The sequence below is a fragment of the Gavialis gangeticus genome, unplaced genomic scaffold (assembly GCF_001723915.1).
Source record: "Gavialis gangeticus isolate Ggan-Ray unplaced genomic scaffold, GavGan_comp1, whole genome shotgun sequence".
NCBI lineage: Eukaryota > Metazoa > Chordata > Crocodylia > Gavialidae > Gavialis > Gavialis gangeticus.
In genome coordinates, this window is record NW_017728998.1 from 2,991,161 (window position 1) to 3,005,741 (window position 14,581).

Genomic DNA, 14,581 nt, shown 5'->3' on the forward strand with positions numbered 1-14,581 from the left:
AAAAAAAAAAAAAAAAAGCAAGTGGCAGGATTGTGGCTGCTTCTGCTAGCAGCCGGCAGAGCCAGCTGATTTACAGCTGGTGTCTAGAGGCAAGGGATGCTGCAGGAGTCTGCTGCTGCTGTTGGTCTCAAAATCCGTTTGCTTTGGGCCACCCGTTTGGCACGTTTATTCACACGCAAACACCCTTTCGTAGTTTCCTTCCCCTGGCTGTATTTTCCAGGTGAATTCATAACAAGCCAACATTTTAAACATTCCCCGCATCACGTCTGCCTTCTGGAAGGATCCAGCTAGAAGAAATTCATATTCTGCTGGTATTTGAATCCTTCTCCTACTCTCTGTCTGTGCTTCCCCCCCTCCCGTCCTCCCTCTCCCCCACCCCCAGTTCCTGCTCCCTGAAGGAGAAAAGAACATATCAACCCAAAGACAGCATTGCAACCTTTTCTTCACTATCTCCCGTGGGGCGCAAATTGAAATTGAATTAGACAGGGATATCAGGTCTGCTCGCTGTGATAACTGTAAAAGGATTTTATTTAAAAACACCCTGACATTTGTTCACCCAGTTTCAAATATTTAGCTTTCCTCCTTTCCATTCCTGGCGGGGGCGACTTTATTAATTGTCGCCTTTGATTCAGAGTTAAAGCTTGAAAGGGCTGATAACAGCAGTGGTGACTATTTCTTCCTGCGACGTGGCCCACAGCAAAAGGATTTCATTTTCTTAAAGACGGTGTGTGTACACTGAGAGTTTATTAAAAAAAAAAAAAAAAAAAAAAAAGGGAAGGGGGAGCTGTTTTTACGTGCGTAATACCGGCTGTTCCTTACTGATACGAGGAATATCTGATCTCACTCTTTTTTTTATATATTATTTATTTTCTCTGGGCTGTTACTCTCTCTGGATTTTTATTTTTATTTTTGAAAAAAAAATGGGAAAGGCGACTGGAATGAAAGAGTGCTGTTGACAGGAGAAAATGGTAATTTTTTTATTTTTCTCTGAAAATACTTCAAAGATTATATAAATATTAACCTTTTTCTTTTCTTCTTTTTTTCCTCAATGCGGTGCTGCAGAGCACAGATAAATCCAAGTGGCTGTGGCATGGGCATTTAATTTTCTTAAGAAGTTTTCTCTGCTTCTTGGAAGGACGTTGTCTGAGACCATGAACGTAATTGGATGATTAAAGAGAGTCATCTACATCTGGTTATGCTTAAAAAGGGCCAGTACAGCAAGTCGGTGGTGGCCCCATAGGGCTGTCATAATGCAGGGTGTAAAGGAGGGAATAGCAGAGATGTGGGTCTCAGCCTGCCTATTGCTCTCGCTGCCTCTTAGCCTATGGATCGAAGGGAGGGGCTTGAAGTGACAACATGAAAAGTGATTTCTGGATTTGTCTTAAACTGTTAAAGCCTAATTACAAAATGTCTTAAATACCAGTGATCCTTTTGGTTCCTGATGCTGAGGGAGCACATGAAGAGCGGGCATGTTAATAACTACTTCAGCTGCCAAATACCCTCTTTATTAACCGCTCAGCTCCTAAACTTGGCAAAGCATCCAGATGCGCGGAGCAGATCAGGCTTGTCAGCATCCGGCTGGATATATTCTTTGAAAGAGGAGAACTTTCCTTGTGCCCACTTGCAGTGCATACAGCTCTTTCCAAAGTGCACAGACCAGACAAGCAGTCTACTCAAGGTCTATTCCTGCACACCCTCCATGGTCCCTGGCTAGTGCCTGCTACCATGAGTAGCCTCACTGGTGACATGGCCTGACATGAAGTGTTTGTAAGGACTGGCCTTTCCTTTGGCATGGAAGGATGGGAGGCATAGCTACTCTGTCAGAGGGGGTTGGCAAAAGAGAGCTCACCAGCCAAGCTGCGTTTTGAAAAGAGGGAGATTGCTTGGAGCAGAAAGGGGGGACCCTTCAAAGCATTAGGGCAACCAGTCAATTCCAGAAGGACGTCTAGAATCTCAACAAAAGGTTTGCTTTCCCTTAGTAGGGCCCAGGACCATCAAATACCTGAGCTGATGTGCTGCAGACATTCACTTATAATGTGATAAAGTTTTGATATAAGCCTTTTTGCATCACCTCTGTAGCAGGGCTTCTGTGAGTTAATAGCAGAAATACTGAAGAATAAAGCAAGATTTAGGGAGGGATGGTTATAGGTAGGGACCTACCTTGATTGTAGTTTCGCAGATTTTGTGAAAAACAGCATTTTCTGTGATTGCCAGAAAATCATGCATTGGCTGTGAATTCCCTGGGAAATGAACCAAAAAAACCGAAAACAGTAGTGAGGTAGACTGAGTGATGCGCCCTCCACCAATCGTCTTGAAATGCCCACAAAATCAGCTCTTTGGGCCATGAAAAACCCATGGTCTCACCATGATGTCAATAGGTCCCCAGTCATAGCATTGTAACAGGTGTATCAGTATTTCCCTGGCATACGGGCAGAACTTGTAAATCTGCCTAGAGTGGAAAAGGCAGCATTTTTCTCCAGTTTATAAGTGTGCTGCATTGTACCAGATGAGTCCTCATCGTAGAACTTGCAGCATGGATGAAGAGGTTCTTCTGTGTCCCATCTGGTACTGACGCATCTTAGAGCCGAGTGTGCGTTTGCTCACTTTTCACTTGACTGAAGATATCTGTTTGCATAACGTTGGTTAATTCCATGTCCCAAGGGTCGTGATCATCTCTGAATGCAGTAGCATGGCCCAAAATGATCAAATGGCTTGTGGGGGAGAAATCAGTTGGAAGGAAACCCATCAGCGCACAGATTGTATAGGATGAGCTGGTTTCCTTTTTTAAAAAATAAAAAAAAAATGGGAGAGATCTTGAATATGGCTTCCAGTTAAAGTAGAAAACCTACAACAGGCTGCCAGAGTCAAAAACATTTCTCCACTAATAAAATGTACATTAAAAATACCCCAGATCAACTGTCCTTGGATGGTCTCAGACTGATTCAGTCTGAGAATGAATCATCGTTTGCCTAAGGAAATGGGGTAGGGCAGTGAGCCTCTCCAAATTGTGTGCATGGATATTGGGTGAAATGTGGGGGAAAGGGAATCAACCCCAACGTCACAGATTTGATCCCCAGTTGGACTAGATCAGTGGTTTTTAACCTTTTTTTTTCACTCGTGGACCCCTAAAAAAGTTTGAATAGAGGTGCAGACCTCTTTGAATGGTAAGTGTGGCTATTCGCATACTTTTGATTGATCTCAGGCATCTTTCACAGACTTTTTAGAAGTAGTCTGTGGACCCCCAGGGATCCGCAGACTGCAGGTTGAAAACCACTGGACTTGAGGTCACTTACAGCCTGACTTCTCAGTGATCTAAGAAATCAAAGGAGAAGTTTAACAGAGAGAGTGAGATCCATAGGAAAAAATCCCATGAAAAGAGCAAGGACCTGTTTCAGCCCCAAGCAGCTTTGCAAACTACTTCCTTGGGAGCAGGACTGTGCTCCAAGCATGGCATGTGGAAAGGCAGCGTTCAAAAAAGGAAATGGAAACAAGAATTAAGCCCCTAGGCTCAAGTTTGCGTGAAAGGTCTTTGCAAATGCCTCTTCTGTTGTCTTGTTGCTTTCAGGTGAGTCATCAGCTGGGTAGCGTGATGGATCTCTTCACCACCAGCCTCTTGCTGGCAGGATTGCAGCCTCCCGATGACAGACAGATTGACGGCATTGACCTTCTACCTGCTGTCCTGCAGGGCAAGCTAATTGACAGGTTAGTTAGAAGCACAGAGCTCGTGGCTCCCGTCTGCCGTTCTTGGGTTATTGGACAGGCGTGGAACTTGTTTGTTTGTTTCTAAACTTCCTCCCATTATTTTTAGAATGGGAGCAGTGCATTGTGGGTGAATCGGGGTGAGCAGCAACGATTTTCTTTCTCTCTTAATTCTCTGCTGGAGCTAGTCAAGTGGGATTTCCTGACACTTGACATATCGCCTTGTAGTGGATTTCATGGGTAGATGCAAGTGTCATGGGGGTTAGCATGGATCTCTGGAGGCATATAAGCTTGCAGTAAGGGTAAATTCTATGAACTCTAACCTGGGGGAAAGGATGCGCTAGTATTTTATTACTTTCACATCCAAGAGTGTACTGGGCCCTTCATGGAGCACAGCCAGATGTGAAAGAGCCTACAATTGAAGGCTTTGATCCTGGAGAGGAACTTGGCTGGTATTTCATGTGCACCTAAAGATCTGTGTGTCTGCACCCTTTTATAGGGATGAACCTCAACTTTAGACTTCAGTTGGAGACCTGGGAGGTGACCAGCTTGGGGTAGGGCCTAGGTGTGTGGTATTAAAGTGTAATAGTGAGCATTTTTGACTCACTCCCTGGGGCTCAGCTGCAATTGTAATGACAAGACCTGATGGATCAGAGCAGAAAAGGCAGAGAGATGCTTCTCAGGGTACTCCTTACATATTGGACTTGAGCCATTGTTCAGTAAAGTAAATTGTGTGCCCACTAAAGCAGAAAGCTTCTGCACAGAGTATCAGAAGTTCAGCCGCTGGCTGGTCTAAGATATTGCTAGGTGTAGGCCGGCTATGAAATGTTGCTACCAGCAGTAATTGAAGTCTGTTGAAGTTTTTATTTTTTAATTGGTTTAAACACCTTATTGTAACACAGATTACAAGGTAATAAATGCCTTTTTCAGTGCACACAATAAACATCTCTGTTCCCAGATTTAATTGGAAAACCAAATTTCCAAAGGCAAAAATTCCATTTCTGTTATTTTTTTCAGTGGGTTAGGAATTGGCATTCCTTTTAGTGAAGAAAGCAGGAACAACAGAGGTGGAAGAAGGATAGCAAATATTTTGTTTGCTTGAAGAAAAAGGACTTGCATCCTCCTAAACCAAAGCATGTAACAGCTTCTCAAAACATGAGTGGTGAGAGTGAGGGAGGACAGATCTGGTTGTTCTGTTTTAACTTCACTGCTCTGAATGTTTTCCGCCCAGATCTATGTTCTTTAAACCTCCCTAGATCCCAGGGGAATTTAGGTATGTCGGGAATGCAGGCCTGGACCTTCCCTGATGTGCAGCATTGCTTCCTTCATTCATAAGCAAGTTGTAGTTGCACAGGGCAGAAGGCTCATTGTGTAAGGTGCCCGCGAAGGAGACCTAACTTTAGCCTTGAAACAGAAGGGATCCACAACCACTCCCATGCTTCAGGTTGAGAGGGTTTGTTTGTTTTTTTAACCTTGCCCTTCCATTTAAGCAGTATTCTTCGCGGTGGCACCCTGCAGCTGAACGGTTCTTGCTGGCTAGGGATTCTGAGTTTAAGAAAAAGCTACACACCTTAAAAATGAGGAGAACCAGGCTTCTGACTTCATTGTATCACCAGCATTAAACAGCTGGGAAGGGCTGACTGAGTTTGAGGTCCTTGGGTGAGAAAAGCTGCCAGCAATCAGTCCTGCCTCCTGTAGACAGTACAGCTCAGTAACAGAATGTCATGGGCCTGCCTTGCCATTCATGCCAAGAATAAGAGTTTTTTGGCAGTGAAACCTAGGTAGAGGAGGGGATTGCTTTGGGCACTGAGGATGGACTATGCTTAGCAGATGTGTGAGAGCAGTGGACCTTTGGGGAAAAAAGTGGTGTTCTGGGCTGCCTTCAGCCAACTTGGCAAGGCTTTTTGGGGAGGAAATGTGTGGGCATAGGAAGCATCTGGATACTGGTATTTTTCAGTTGGGGGCTCCTGTGATAGCACTGCAGAGCACTGTGGCACCTAGGAGGAGATCCCCCATCTGCAATCTCTCTCCAGCCCACCTGTGTGACAGTAACAGCTCGCAGCCTCCTGCCATTGCGCTGTGCCACCAGCCACAAACAGGAGACCAAGCATCGCACAGCCTGTGAGTCCCCATCACACGCGTGTGCACACACTCTTTTCTGAGACGTTTGGTGTTTAAATCGTCAAGCTCTATAGGAAATTACAGGGTCTGATAGTTCAAGGATTAACAATCGCTGGCAGCCGAGTTGTATAATGTTTCATTCGTGCACAGTGTGAGCTCTCAACTTGATGAACACTTTAAAAAATGTTAATTGAAAACCTTGCAGTGGAGACGATTAGAAGGCAGCCTGTTCCTGACTGATAGCTGGATCGGAAGTCAGACTCCATTAAAGTGTTTGTCTCCCTTATCAGTGCGCCTGCCGAAGCGCTTGTTTGGGCACATCGCATTTCTCATGCAGCTGTACTTCTCCCCCCTCTCCCTTTGCTTCCCTGTCAGGCCGATATTCTATTACCGTGGCAACGAGATGATGGCAGTAAGAGTTGGGCTTTACAAGGCTCACTACTGGACTTGGAGCAACTCCTGGGAGGAGTACAGTAAGGTAACAGAAACCAACCCCCCCAATTGAGTCTGTTTTCCTCATAACCAGGCACATCCAGGTGTCTCGCACCTGGGGTAATAACTCTGTTAAGGAAGCATGTAGAATCCTGGTGCATCACTGCACACTGTTTTAACTAGCTGTTTCTTTGAGGCAGTGATTTGTAAGAACTGTAGAGTCTGTAGCATAAAGGCAGGAGGTTGGTATTTCAGCACCTCTATATAGAAGTCAGTGCCAGGCCAAGGTGATGATAAGAGACTCTTATGGCGTGGCGGGGGTTTGGCTTTTTGTCTTAATATATATTATAAATATTCGTTTTAATATATATAAAAGTACTCAGTACCCCTTACTGTTAAGCAGCTTTTCCTGACAAAGTCTGACCATTCTTCTAGTTTGTTTGGGCCATTTGAATAGTTGCATTAAGTTAATGGGATGGATCTCAGTGCATAATGTGGAAAACCTAGTGCCCTTCACTGTCTAAATGCCATGAGATGTTTTTTCGAGGCGATGCATTGAGAGAGAAGGAAACACAGTGGTCAGGAGCTGAACTAGGTGAAAGACGACCACCCTTTCTCTAAGAACGATTACACCGGCTTTGCTAGAGATGGGGTGCCTTCGTGCTTCCTGCCTGCTTATTTTACTGTTCTAAGCCACGCTCAGTTGCTATATTGCTTCTTTTGTGTCCTCCTTATTCTAAACTTGGGTACTCAACTCCAGGGCATTTCACAGCTGCCAGGATCACAAATGTCCCATGCTGGTTCTACCCTTACAAGTGAAGTAAATATATTGTGGCACAGCTCCCAGCAATTTTGACAGTAGGCTGCTAGGGTGACTGTTTGTAAGATTGTTGTTGGGTTTTTTTGTGTATGTTGTAGGTCCTTCAGGCATCACAGGTGCAGGAGTGAGGGCCATTGACATTTGTGGATGTGAAAGTGCATAATTTCTCTACTTGGGGTGTCTGGAGGAAATGTCATCTCTAAGGTAGTCTTTTTACTGTGTGTGTGTGTGTGTGCGCGCGCGCGTGCGCGCAAATCCTGTGAGGGTCAAGGAGTTGATGTTGCTCTAGGATTTGTAGTGGCAGTGCCAAACGTACTTACCAAGAGAAAGGGACTTGGGGCTCTAAAGGTGCGTTGCCCTTTGTGGCCGATGTTATCGCTGCATGAAGGGGACAATATAATGGGCTTGTCTACACAAGTGTGAGAGCAAAGCTTGTATCTCACAAGTGATACAGAAGGAGCGTGAAAGATTTTTTTCCCTCTGCATGGGGACCCTGGAAGAGAGAGTGTATGTATTATATACACAATGCTCAGAGGCAAGCACTTTTCATATATACAGGAGATAATGTCAGGTATGAGTAATTGCTCTCTGTTGTAATACAAGTGCATACATACACTTGCATACCTGGGTTTTTTTTTTGGGGGGGGGATAACTGCATTGATCTAAACCTATTTGTACATGTCTGAATATGTGTATAGCTTTGATAATGGGGACCAGTTACTCATTTCAAAGACTTTCTCACTGTGAGCAGTGGCAGTTGTACAATTAAGGAATATTTCTTTCTTTCTAAGTCTTTGTTTAACTACTGGCTGATAAAAGTCAGCAATTATACTGTACATCAGAGATGATTAAAAATTCACTTGCTTTCCTGCAGCTTGTATCACATGTGGTTGATGTGGGTAAAATTGGAGCACATTAGTGGACAGACTAACCATTAACAACATGCAGAGGGGAAGCTGGGACTGAAATTTCTTCCGATTCTTCTTTAACATCCTCCAGGCCTTAATTACAACCCTAGCAAGTTTTTAGAGACAAGAAGACATTGAGAGGCAGAATATTTTTATAGTTCTGATTTTTGGTTTGATTTCTTGGTTTTTTTCTGGGCTCATCTTTCATACATGCTAGCCAGGTCCCTCTTTGCAGACACTGGCTTTATTGGTCACATTAATTTTGGGGTGAGAGTTCTTCTGGCAGAATTGGAGGGCCAGTTTTGCTTGTGGGCTTCACAGCAAATGGATTTTAATGAATGCATACGTGTGATGTTAGAAATCTCCACTGCGAGCAGAACACATGTTCGGTGAGTTTGACTTGCCAAGCCACTGGGGCTTTGGCTAGTACAGCAAGCTTTGCCTCCTGTAATTGTAGGGCCTCCTGACTGGATTGTTACTTAAATATCAGAGCCGGTCGCAGAGATTTATTAGACGTGAAACTCACTCTGGGGCCAAAATCCAACCTCATACAAGCAGGTATATTTCACTGTCTTTATTGGAGCTGCAGTCATTTTAAAGCAGGTCTGACGCTGGCCAGATATGTCAAGACGGCTGTCTGTGGGTTTTTCAGGAGATTTATTTTATGGGTAATTTAGTATCTTGTTGTTTTTTTTTAAATTTTTTTATAGAGTAGTTTCACATTTTAGCCAAACCTCTGTTTGCTCTTGAAATTCCCTAGTTAATTGTCAGAATGGAAAATTATTTAATAGAGGCAGCTTGCAGTATTTTTAAGCCATGCTTGGTTTCTTTTTATTTAGGTCTTTTAGGCCTGGGAATGCCATTAAAAACAGCAGAACCCTTCTTTTGTTTTGGTATTGGAGCACTTCAAACTGTTATCGTGCTCGCAGATCTGCCCTTGCACATGCCTTTTGGCCACTTAAAGCTTTTCAGGTTTGGTTCAGAAGAACTGGGGCAGGTTGAGGAACTGTAGTTTTCCAGGTCAGATGCTAATTGCTTGATTGCAGCATTATAGGAAGCAAACATGTTATATTTTTATATAACAGAGAACCAGACTTTTCCCCACATACGGCATTGAGAATATTTACACTTCAAAGATCCCATGCCAACAGTACACAGGTTCACAGTCTTATTTAACTTATTAAACTCCCATGTTATTAATGGGTCCTAACTAGTCTCCATCATCTGTATTATGGTTTGGGATTAAAATTCATGTCATCACTCACAAACATGAAATGTGCTGGGGGTTTTTTGTTGTTATTTAATTTCCAGACCTAGTATTTTCTAATCAGATTCCTTCCATAAATCATTTATCATTTTTCCGTAGCACCAAGGTGTTGCATGCAGCGCCATTTTCCCCTGCCCTCTCTACTTGATTATTTAGATAACTTCCAGTTTTGAATGGCTGCTTTCTCAAATAGCATAAGGGAAGGAAAGATAAATGCACTCGGAAGGAGTAAGTGAGACTAAGGGCTCTGTGGCTCAGATCCCTTTTGTCTGTAAACTACCTTGGATGCTCCCATTAGGAATATTTACCTAGCTGTCATGCTCATACCATAAAAAACTTCTGATTTACAGGGATTTCACGTTTATGCAGTTCAAACAGTCTAATGTTCAGGAGCTGGTGACTAGGAGGGAGGAAAGGAAGTTTGCTGAGACCTTATGTTATAGAATTTCTAAACAATTTGGTATTTAACTTGCAAGCTCTATTGGGGAGAGAGACTTTTATTAAAAAAAGCAGACCAGCAGAAGTTTATCAGAATTGCACAGCCCCAGACTTCATTTGGAGAATCGGCTTGTGATGTAACAGGAAACTGACTTTGTTGTTTTCCCCCGGCATTTGAAAAGAAGCGGTGGCAGTGGAGAGGGGATAATCTGCCCATATTCTGCCTCGGTGGTGTGACAGTGAACCACCAGCAGGATTTGTTTGGAGCTAGATACTCAGCCAGCTGAAACCCACAGAGCTGCCATGTCTTTTACTTGCTAGAGGATGTGGCTCTTGCTGTCCTTTGCCTTTGTGCTGATGGGTACCAGAGTGTAGGTCCTTCTCCTGTCCTACTCTTTGGCCATCTTGCTCTCCCAGCCAAATCTAGTGGTGACATGAACAGCTATGTATATGATATGTCAGGCTAGAGAATCAGTGTTGCTGCCAAGGGAGTGAAGACTGGTTGGAAGCTGGAGCTAAACTAATTTAGGAGGATTTTTGTTTTATCAGTGAGGTTACTTAACCATGGCTAACAACTTACCAAGTGTTGTGGCAAATTCTCCATCTCTGGAAACATTTAAATCCAGCTCAGATGCTGTTCTGAAAGGCATGCCCTAACTCCAGTGGGAATGTGCGGAGAGAAATCCCATGGCTTGAACTGGGCAGAAGGCCAGAATAAGGGGAGGGGGTAGCTGCATTTAACCCTCCCTTGAGTAGACAGACAGGTGTGCCTTATTCAAGGCCTGCAAGAGGGTAATGATAAGGAAACCTGGGATTTCTTGGTGGAGTTACTTGGTTGCCTTCCTAGGGATAGCAGGATTCTTCAAGAACCCATGGTTTAATTACCCCATGCAAGGAGGCGGAATTGCAGCCACTGGGAGATTGATGCTTCTCCCCTCTGCCTACTTCTGAGGTTGCTCCAACACAGCATAAATATTGTGCAGCAGTCGTGGGAGCTTGGACTAGATCTTTAAAAATATATATTTTTTGGAAAAAAAAGCCTTTTGGTGTCTCGGGCAGTGGCTGATAAAGTCGGCCTCTGCTGTCAGCTTAGTTTCTTGTTAGTAATCTTCAGTGATTTTTTTTTTTTTTTTTTTTCCCATAAAGGCTACTGTACCTTTAAACGATTTGTGTGCAAGGGAGAGAAGGCCCTATTGTTTTAATGTAAAATGCCAAAGGGGTTATTCTTGCCGCAGTCTGTTCTGATTGCCCTTCTCGTCAACGTGAAGGGATCGATAAAGCCTTTTCTGCGAGGGGGTTGTGAAGTCAAGTAGAACCTCACAAATAATGACATTTGATTGTGGTCCTCTGAGCATATGAGCTAGTCATCGATCGCTCCAGCTTGAAAGCCGATGGAGACTTTTTGATTCGCTTCTTTTCTCTGGTCCCTTCCAGACAGTTAACACATTAGACGCGATTTTTGTTCAACAGGGCTGAAGTGGTTGCCAAGAGAAAGCAGCAACAGCATGTTCAGGTGTCCAGTCGCTCGGCCTTCCAGATCTGAAGGCTTTGGTTTAGCATTGCTGCTTCCCAGGGCTGTGGCATTGACTCGAAACAGCAGGTCGCTTCAGCGCTGGGGATCCCTAACTCAAACCACCTAGTGGGTTTTTTCCCTCCCCTACTATTAATATACTTTTCTTGCTGCTGCGTTGGGTTTTGTGCGTTGGAACGAGGAGATGGAGTCCAGCGTTTGCTGTGCTGCTCTTGTAATCCGCAGTCACTTGTAAAGTCGGAGCAGTCTGGGAGAGTGCCAGGGTGATGAATTGCCGGAGGGCTTACATTAACACAAGTGGTGATTCCATCACTTGGCCAAGAGCCCATCCTGGCAAACTGCTGCATTTGTCTCATGTCTGTATTGACATAGCATCTGTGGTCCATTTGCTCTGGAAATTGAGGCACAAGCTGTGCAACCAACAGTAGTTCTTACTGAAGGGGAAAAAATTGAGGTTAGTTATACGGTTGCAAGGAAGAAAGGACAGGCAGCCCTGGCCCCTTAAGCATCCGGTTGCTTTTGGAGCAGACGGGAGGGGGTACAGTTCAGTGGAGCTCAGTGGCAATTCCCTTCCAACGGACAAGATTGTGCAGCAGCACAAAGCATCTGCCCTACCAGCTGAGTTGCTTCTGGCTGCTGCTTTCAAGTCATCCGATGCTGTTTTAGCTGGCCGCCGCACACTGAGCAGTGCTGTAGGCGCATCCTCCTGAGCTGGTTTGTACGCTCGCTTAGGGGATCTGCCGAAACGCAAGCGGCAGCCCGTGTTAGGTCACTTATTTTTTTTTGGTCAATGTGCATCTTGCCTCCGATAACATGGAGAGTAAAATACCAGAGCTGCGCTGAGGATCAATAGCCAGTTAAAAGCACCTCCTGATTAACAGTCTCTCCAAGAAAATGTTTAAGGAAACAATGCGGTGAGGAGGGCGGGGACTGGATCAATTCTTTGCTCTTCTCCTGTCTGAAGTAAGTTACTGTTTAAGTGGTGCTGCTTAGGGTGGCCTCTGGGACGCCAGGTATATTGGGGCCAGATCCTTGGCTGGCACAAATTGGCAAAGCTCCATCAATGTCCATGGAGCTGCATCATTTTGCTTCTGCTGCCAACCTGACCTGTCTTGCCTTGTACATGAGCCTGCCACAGCCCTCAGGTATAGCTTCTGAGTCCTGTGCAGTTAGATTGCCTTATTTATTGAGGAATGGGACACAATCCTCGCCTGATGACATGGTTTCAAATTCTCTTCTGTTGATCTCTGACCATCCAAGTACGTAGAAAGGGTTCCCTCCTTTCTTTGCATGCTTCTTGCCATTGGAGCCCACTCCAGCTTTTGGGGAGGGGGAGAAGGGGCAGGCAAACTGCCTATCATGCTTTCTTCACCAAGGGTAATGTTTTTCATCCCAACAGGGGAAGGTCTAGCATCTTTCTGCATGTCACCTTTCCTCCCCACTCCTGGCAAGCACACACAACCTAATTGGCATGCTTCCCAAGCTGCTAGAGGCATTGTCCAGATGTTCAGATGGGTGGATTGTCTGTATCTTGAAATGCTTCCCAAAGCAGAATTGATTTAAAATTCCCAGCTCCAGAAAAGGGAAGTGGTCCAGACAGGACTCTTGGGCTTTCAGTTGATTCGTGTCAGACACTGTGCTGTTTTCTTTTCACAAACTGAAAACAGCATTGAATTTACAAAGCACCAAATGGGACAGAATAGAGGTAGACTATTTAAGCAGGGAAATTTGTTCTCCTTCAGAATATAAGCTGCTTTACCATCTTGGGCAACAATACCATGAGGTCTCAAATGCCAAGTTTTGGCAAAATGCCTTTTATTAAAAAAGAGGCTCACAGGTACCTGTTTAATAAGACTTTGGAGTGAGGCGCATTGGAGCGTGACTAGCATTCCCTCTTGTCAATGCATCGGAAACTTTCTCAGTGCTGCGAGACACCCGCTCCATCTTATACAGGGTATCTGTGTATCATCAGACATCCTCCTGGGTATCATACTCTGATACGTGGTGTCCAGCGTCCTGGTTACTCACCACTTCCTGGTTTTAATGATTGTGCAGTGCCCAGGTCAGTCAAGCGAGCCCTTGAAATCAATATGCAGAATGGATTATGGGATCAAGGCTCTTGAGTTGCAAACAGGGATTTCTTATGCCCTCCATGCTGACGCTAGTTTTTATTGTTCCCCAGTAAAGCAGAGAGCTGGCTTTTTAAAGGTATAGACTGGTTTGGAAGCTCTTAAGGGCAGAGGGCCTCCGTAATATTTGAGACTACAAACCTGGTCCTGATGGATAGCAGCGTATCTGCCATTTGGGATTTCCACAGAGCCCTGTAAGGTCCTGTGTGGTACAGTGCCGGTGGATTTTAGCACTTACGCAGGATCAGGGCTTGCATTCGCACAGGACCTAAGCTGTCCAGTTTAGTCCCTCCCTCCTATCCTTCGATTATGACCGTCACCATGTAAGTCAGAAAAATGAAATAACAAGCCCTCTTTTATGGAGATAAAATTAAAGGGCTTTAGAAATGGCCCTTTAAAGGGCTTCATAATGGTCCAAGCCATGTTTTAGGGCTGCTATTTATCAGTGTCATTGAATTGTTTCTTTGAAAGGATTGTCTTGCTCCATCTGCCCGCCCCAGGTAGATAAAGTTTGAACAAGGAACTGGCTTTCAAGGCCTGCCAGACAGACCCCTACGTTGAAGCTTCCTCCTTTCTCGGGAATCTGCAGGATGTAATCTGGAATGTGCTCCGGCACTCCTGTTACAAGGATTATATGAGAAGCAAAGGGTGAAATGTATACGGAGCAACATAGAAGCGAATGCCCAAGAGAATAAATTCTTCCCTCAAACTAAAACATTTGCATTAGTGGAGCAGTGCACCAATTAGCAGACTCTTAATTAAATAGCTTGTTTGATCTGCATCCAAATTATAATTTGTATGTTATGTCGGCTTTGATACCTTTCCATTAACTGTTCTGTTTTTGTTTTAAGGTCTGTTTTCCACTATTAAAACCTCATTCAATCTCAGAGGTCTATCCTACCAGAAGGTTAAAAGGTCAATCATTTTTGTACCCATTTAAAGTCCATTATTGGTAGCCTGCTACAACCTATCAAGCCACTCTCTTATTTTTTTTTCCAGCCACTGATTCAGGAATCTATAGCTCTGTGCAGATAAATGGGATTTCATGGGCTTCTAACCTCCTTGCTTTATTGAAAAGCAGAATATTAACTGCTCCGCTGACCAGCTGTCCATTAAAACACGCAGGATATTTTTGGAAAATTGTTTGCCGATCAAATGCTGCTCACATCTGGAGAAAGCCTTTCAGTTTGTTTGCTTTATAAGCAAATGGCACAACTGCTTCCCCCCCCCCCCCCC

At 44.4% G+C, this 14,581-nt stretch overlaps 1 protein-coding gene across 3 annotated transcripts in view; it reads left to right on the forward strand.

Moving 5' to 3' along the window:
- Positions 1-14,581, forward strand: part of GALNS (galactosamine (N-acetyl)-6-sulfatase) — a 51,591-nt gene that overhangs the window by 22,238 nt on the left and 14,772 nt on the right. For all 3 annotated transcript variants that reach the window (XM_019505392.1, XM_019505393.1, XM_019505394.1), the window contains 2 exons: positions 3,566-3,702; positions 6,196-6,298. In XM_019505392.1, the coding sequence (XP_019360937.1) occupies positions 3,566-3,702; positions 6,196-6,298 (240 nt within the window). The remainder of the gene's footprint in view (positions 1-3,565; positions 3,703-6,195; positions 6,299-14,581) is intronic.